A 7,181-nucleotide genomic window follows, 5' to 3' on the forward strand; every position below is an offset into this window, starting at 1 on the left:
AAAACTCACCTTCTCCCCTTTCCCCACGCGCCGCCGGAAGCCGCCACGGGTTGCTCCCTCTCCGCCGCCGTCACTCTGCCAGCCCCAGCCCCCGCCTCCGCCGCCGCCTCCCTCTCCGCGCTTTCCCTCGCCACCACGCTCTTCACCCCCGACGACCAGCGCGGCCGCTCGTGTCGAGCGCGCCGTCGCCCCCCCCTTCACCCACCACGGCCGCCGCCTCGGTGGGAGAAGCTCCAGGACGGGCCACCCCTACGCGCCGTGCAGCTTGAAGCTAGCCGAGGGAGCTGCGCCTCCAGCCACCACCTGGTTTGCTGTTCTTCTCGGCTTTTGCAGGCTCCATGAAATTCAGTGACCGAGCTGTGCTGCTTTGTGGCCAAGTATGTTCATCAATCACAGTCACAGGCTGTAGTGCAGTTTACATTGAGTATTGACATGCTTTCATGAATTTTCTGTATTGAGATATCATGCTGTTTCTTAGCTTTGGCAATCTCCTTTTGTGATAAGCTGAAAAGTGTATGTTGCTATTTGTTCAGTTTGGGAGCGTTGGATGCCTGAAAGAAATGTCACATTGAATTTATGAGCTTATTCTTCATGTTTTTTCTTCAGGATGATCCAGTATACTGAAAAATACCAAGTGGAAATTGCATGGTTGCTTGACTTAGCATGGCCAGATGTTGCCAGAGGCAAGGATTGTTCGAAGCAACACCAACATATTTTATTCTTCATGAGATGCACATACTCCTTTCGCTGGAGCGCATTGCCAACATGCCTGATTACCAACGCTACTGCATCACCGTTGCTTCATTGTGTAGCCTCATCTCTGAGTACGATGTGATCCACACCTATTGTTTACTTGATATTATTGGTCACAGGTCTTTGTTTGCTGCTTTCTTGGCATTGCCGTGGGATCCTGGACAGCAAACAAATGCTGGTACCAAATACCTAGCTAGCATTGATATAACTGCAGCTATTTGTGTTCGACCTCTCAGTTGTTCATGGACTTCAGTTGAGTTGAAAGCCTGGTCTCCATCGTTGCGACATGTTCCTGGTCAACATTACATGTGGCTGATGATTTGGAGGATAACTGACGATAGACCTATTACTGCATGTTTGGTTATGCTGCAGACCACTGAATTTTGTTCCACAGAAGTGAGCTCATGGAAGATATATGGTTTCAATATCATTATCAGTATCCAAGCTGACTGCTGCTATGCGTGCTCTGTTCCTGACAATACATATCTGCAATCCATGGCTGACTACTGCTATGAGTGCTCTCCTGCTGAGATATGCTGACTTTGGATCCAGGTGACAGTGTATGGATTCCTGTTGCATATGTTGTTGTTACCGATGGCGTATGGACCGTCATGTGCTTCTGGGTGTTCCTCGTTGTTCCACGGGCATTTCAGTTCCTTGCATATGTTGCCATATGGAGCTCCTGCAGTGTTTGAGTTTTGTCAAGGCAAGTTGTCAGGGGATCCAGGCATCTGGGCCCTTCTCTATTTCTTCGGACTTTTCACTCAAGCTGAAGTAATAGGAAGGAGGAATGTTGTAGCTCCAACCTACTACCACGGCCACTGCCTCAACCATGCTCTGACAACATCTCTGTCAACCAACACTATTACCTCGATGCTTTCTGTGACCAAGTGAACATCAGCGACGACTACTTCCCTGAGCAAGTCGGCGTCATTTGCTACCTCAACCTCGCTAAGTTCCGCCTCAACTACGGCACCCACCGCCACCTTGGCGAAGTCATGAAGCATCAAGTACCATGGGATCCCGGTGGTTTCCACATTGAGTCGGCTTGAGGGCAACCCGAAATTTAAGGAAGATGGAATGTCAGCGGCCTCACTCTCTGTAGCTGGGCCGTACAGAGGGGCGCCTCTTGGGCCTGGGCCTGCCAGCAAAATACTACATGAGATGAGTACAAATAGAACAGAAAGGTATCTGAAGACGGGGACGAACGGAAGGGCTTCGGCCTCAGCTTGGCGTGGTGTCGTCTTCTCCGCTTTCCTGTTCCTGTACTGCTCGTCTTCCTCCCCTATCCCCTCCATGAATTCCATTAGTTAGCTTCCAATTCCTCCATCAATGGCTTGCAACCTTTGAATCATAGCTGGGTTCGGATTGTTAACATTTACCCTGATTCTTCAGTTCAGTTTAGTTGAGACACCCAATTCCTCTGTCCCTCCTCTGAAATCTCTTCTTCAGTTAAGTTGAGACACCAAATTCCTCTGTCCCTCATCTGAAATCTCTTATTCAGTTAGCTTGAGACACCAAATTCATCTGTCCCTCATCTGGAATCTCTTATTCAGTTAGCTTGAGACAGAGAGAGTTGTTTGCTTCCCCCGTCCCGCAACGGCAGCCGCAACATCCGGTTCAACATTATCATCAGTTTCGCATAATTTCTTGAAAACAAAAATCTGTTGCCATTTCCTCAATCTGCTTCTTTTCCTGAACCCAGTTCCGCTCTGCATCTTTTTAGTTTCCCTGATCTTATTTTGCTTCTGTCGTCGACATGCGGCTTTTCGTTGAGAATACATATGGTGATTTGTTCCCCCTCTCTAGGGCATAGTAGTGACTCGACAGCGTTAGCATCTTCTCTTCTTTGAGCTCTGAACCAGACTCCTTTGAGCTCTGAACCAGACTTGTGCTTAACTTCTGAACTCTGAACCAGGAGGGTTTTACTTCAGTTCAGTTAAGTTGAGTAAGTTATTATTTGCCCCTGTTCCCCAATTCTCCCTCCGCCTCCAAATTCCCGGCCTGAAGGAAACAGGGGCAACGGCAACGGCAACCAACCACAGCAAGAGCAGCACCGCCTCCAAATTCCGGGCCTTCAAATACCCCTCTCCCTCCCTCTCCGCCGCCCAAACCCAACTCCAAAAATCTCCCAACATCACATCAGAGGGATCGATCAAAAAAGAAAGATCGATCAAGAAGGGAAGAAGATGGCCTCAATCGGCAACGGCAAGCCCGATGCCCAGGGCCAGGAGCGCCAGGCGGCGAGGCTCCTGCCGCCGGCCGAGGTGCCGCCTCCGCACACGGACGCGGGCCTCGTGGTGCTGTTCGACCTCCTACGACGACGGGTCGACGGATTCCCCACCTGGATGCTCCCCGCCTACCTCGTCCACGGAGTCGACGTCTACGGCCACCACCCGCAGGATCTGCTGCGGCGCCATCCGCCGGCGACATCGCCCGACGGCAAGCGTGCCTCCTACTTCGTGAACCTGGTACGCCCCCTCACCGCGACGGATGCAAGAAGAAGCAGGGTCGTGCCGGGGGGGTTCTGGAAGTCGGAGCGCGCCCCCGTCCCCGTCGAAGCCGCCCCCGACAAGATGATCGGAACCAAGCAGGCCTTCTCTTTCATCTCCAAGGAGGCGGAGCACAAGGGTGGACCCCGCGGCGGGTTCATCATGCACGAGCTCCTTCTCCCCGGCCAGGCAGGACGCCTCGCCGGCGGGGACGAGCTGGCGCTCTCAAAGGTCTACCCGTCTCCGCGCGTCGCCACCAAGAAGAGGTCCAGGTCCCAGGGACAGGGACCGACCGCCAGCGCAACAAGGACCGCGGCCGCCTCCTCTGCTCCAGCGCCGACGTCTTCGCCGCCTCTGCTCCAGCGCTCCTGCGACGTCTTCAGCAGCGCAAGAAGCAGCAGCGCCGTCTCCTCTCCGCCTCCTTCCCTGGAGCCGCCGGCCTCCTCTGCTCCGCCTTCCCTGGAGGCCTCGTCTCTCGGGCCGGCATCCTCTGCGCCGGGGCCGGCATCCTCTTCTCCGCCCCCCATCCAGGGATCAGCATCGTCTCCACGGCACCGGCAGGGTGCCGCCAAGAGGGTGCTCCTCCTGGAGGTGGGCGACTCCCCCCCGAGGGAAGGCCACAACATTTCGTGCCACCAGGTCTACCGCGCCATGGAGGTTCTTGGACCCGGGAGGCGTGTCCCCATCGACTGCGCTGACCTCTTCCTGCTTGACAGCGGGAAGGGGAAGAGGCAGCGGACGGCTGCAGAGTTTTGAGAAAACTCTGTCGCCCCGCCATGGGCAAATCTAAACTCTGTTGCTGTGTAACATTCAGACAAAAAAATTTGATAGGAAACTTTAGCTGTGATTCAGTCGTTTTTTGAGATTCAGTAGTTGCTTTGTTACAACTTAATTGATTGAAATCCGGCATAATCAGTGGCGATGATGTTAAAACTTTGGTTTTCTTCTCAAAACATTCGCTGTTGCCGACTAAAAATGTGTCTATGATGGAAGGTTTGATGTTAAACTTTGGTTTGAGAGTTCCCAATGTTTGCATTTTTCTCCAAAGTTGCTTTGCTTGGAGAATCATTACCTTTTGTTAGATCATGTTGTTCAGTTCTTGGTTATGCATGCTTTGTTGTTAGCTCAATTTCAGAAATGCAACTTCCTTGGTTAATTCAGTCTGTACATGTCTGCTGGTTATGTACTTGTTTCTCCCTTATTTGTTCTGAGAAGGAGAATCTGTTTTGAGGTCCATGTCTTTTTGAAATTTTGAAATAGTAATCGAAATTTTGAAATTGAAACATGGTTGATAGAGCACATTCATATTATCTTCATTAGATATAAATGCCAACTTGCATTTTTGTACAGACCAAAGACTTTTGGAGGGAGGCACAAATTCTTTCAAAGTTGCATCATCCAAATGTTGTTGCTTTCTAGGGTGTGGTTCTTGAATTGATGGATCTGGAGGAAATTAGCAACTGTATAATAGGAACAGAACAGTATCTTACTATTTTCCCCTTCAATTTGAAAAATAGACCAGTCTGTCTTTATCTGTGTCAGCGCTGTACAATTGGTAACAAAACTACCCTCTTTTTTTACTTCAGATATGTTCTTAAATGATCGAGGAACCTAGGCTGAAATTAGTATGCTGGATTAGTGCCTTTGTAAGGAATCTAGGCCCATTGCACTTTAATTCCTCGCAATTTCTTTGTTTGTGTGTCACCTCTTTGGCTATGATCAAGCAACCAAAGTCTTCTGTTGAACAAAATCAAGCAAAAGCTTGGATTGAATGCCCTTTACCATGTGTTGTCATTTTCATATATACTGTCTCTTGCTGCTATTCTCTGGGCTGTGTGGAAGCACATGAATGGTACTCCCTCTGTAAAAGAAATATAAGATCACTCCTTTAGTGATCTAAACGCTCTTATATTTCTTTACGGAGGGAGTACTATTGGTTTTAATGGTGTCGTTTGGATGTCTGGAAATGGCGCTGGCGCCTGCTCTTCAAGTATCACATGTTGGAGAAGATGGATCTCCTCTGTCTACATCTCCAAAACCTGCTGTGAGACCAAATCCCCTGTGCTGAAGTCCAGGAGATGCATGAGTGTGCTGAGCCTGGCTATGCATGAGTCGCATGATGATGTTCTTCATCTCTTCTGTCTAGTCGGTTCGGTGTGGCTGGCGATGCATGAGTCGCCTGATGATGTTCTGTGGCTGGTCTCGTACGCAGACCTTGTTTTGATCGTTGATACTCCCTCCGTAAACTAATATAAGAGTGTTTAGATCACTACTTTAGTGATCTAAGCACTCTTATATTAGTTTACAGAGGGGGTACATAGGAAAGCAAGTCAATCAGGCAAGCAGATACTGAACTCAAGCCGTAAACACTCAACAGCATCGAGCAAGGCCGAGCAGAGATGTTTTTAAAATTCGTGAATATTTTTAAAAGTTGTGAACATTCTTACAAATGTTTAGCATTTTAAAAGGTTGAAAATTATATAAATTCAAGTACTCTTTAAAGTTCAAGAACATTATCTAAATTCATAAATTTTTAAAATTTTGCAAACAATTTGAAAATTCCTGAAGATTCTTTGAAACTCACCAACGTTTTTAATTCAAGATTTTCTCAAAAAAAAAGTTGATTTTTTAAATTTGCACTTTATTATTCTGCAAAGTATTTTTTTAATTCGCTGACATTTTTATTTTACGTACTAACATTTTAAATATTCTCTGTGTTTTTTTTGTCTTTTTCGCTTTCACTCTGTTTTTCCCCTTCTATCCTCTGGATGGACCGAGGCCAACTAGGCCGACCAGCCAACTAGCCTAAGCGAGCATCACACTCGTGTTCTTTCTCCTCATACATGTTTTGGTTGTCCTTGCACGCCTAGCATGTGGTGCAAAAATAGCTTGGTCATCCCCAATAGGAGGCAAGGAACAAGAGCGATTTCTCCCAATTGATTTTTTCAACTGTTTGGTAGTGGTTTTTATTGTATTTTTTGTTTTTTGTTTTCAGTGTTTTCTTTTTGTTTCTTTTCTTCCACCGGTTTTCCTCATGTTTTTTTCTTTATTTATTCATTCCCTATTTATATTCTTTTTACTTTATTTGGAAAACTAGCTTACATCTTTAAAAATTGAAGAATATTTTCTAAAAATGCACGAATATATTTAAAATTCAGGATGTTTTTCAAATTTGAGGAAAACTTTTGAAAACACGATACTTTTAGTTTTTGTGCAAACTATTTCTAAACTAGAGAACATTTCTAGGACATGAACATTTTCCCAAATTATTGAACATTGTTTAAAAATTTGTGAACATATTTTTAAAATTAATTCTTTTTATAAAATCCTAGTGGTCTCAAATCCCTTTTTATTTAGATGTTAAAATAATTTTGTACTGCAACCGATTAGTTTGAGAAAATCGCTTGTAGGCCAGACATCTTTTTGACGCACAGCACTTTCAGCCCAACGTAGCCCATTTTTATGTCGTCGGCTCAGCTCCCCAGCAGCACACACATCTCAAAACACACACACACACGCGCGCGCGCGCACGCACACTCTGACACACAGCCCCGTGCCAACTCCTACATAGCAGCGCACACGCCGTCGCCGCCGCCCGCACCGACGCCGGAAGATGGCCTTTCCAGCGATCCCCGACGAGCTCCTGGTGGATTTAGAGGTTTTATTTTCTTTTTTTTTTAGTACTGATGAATTATGTATCGAACCTGATGTTTTGGGGCTTCTTTCTGCTGAAGTAATGGAGCCGGGGAGCTCCTCCCTCCCTGTTGATCTAAGGGCCTGTTCTGAACCTTTCCCGCTCCCAACTTCACGAACTCCAGATAGAAAATGCAGCTGAACGGATTAGCTCCACGAAGCTGAAATCGTGAAGTTGTCTTGGGCCGTAGTTCATTTTTGTGGAGCGACGAAAACCGAGCTTCACAAATTCGTGGAAGCTGG

At 47.2% G+C, this 7,181-nt stretch overlaps 1 protein-coding gene across 1 annotated transcript; it reads left to right on the forward strand.

The window, feature by feature from the left end:
- The first annotated feature begins 37 nt into the window (after positions 1 to 37).
- Positions 38 to 4,280, forward strand: LOC119336938. Its single transcript, XM_037609027.1, has 2 exons — positions 38 to 377; positions 607 to 4,280. Exon 2 carries the CDS (start codon positions 2,943 to 2,945, stop codon positions 3,999 to 4,001), a length of 1,059 nt encoding a protein of 352 aa, XP_037464924.1. The 5' UTR covers positions 38 to 377; positions 607 to 2,942; the 3' UTR covers positions 4,002 to 4,280.
- Positions 4,281 to 7,181: the final 2,901 nt, after the last annotated feature.

The sequence above is a fragment of the Triticum dicoccoides genome, chromosome 7B (assembly GCF_002162155.2).
Source record: "Triticum dicoccoides isolate Atlit2015 ecotype Zavitan chromosome 7B, WEW_v2.0, whole genome shotgun sequence".
Lineage (NCBI taxonomy): Eukaryota > Viridiplantae > Streptophyta > Magnoliopsida > Poales > Poaceae > Triticum > Triticum dicoccoides.

What these genes read in the sequence shown, in the direction of transcription:
- LOC119336938 (XM_037609027.1), top strand. Translation starts at nt 2,943, where the DNA reads ATGGCCTCAATCGGCAACGGCAAGCCCGATGCCCAGGGCCAGGAGCGC.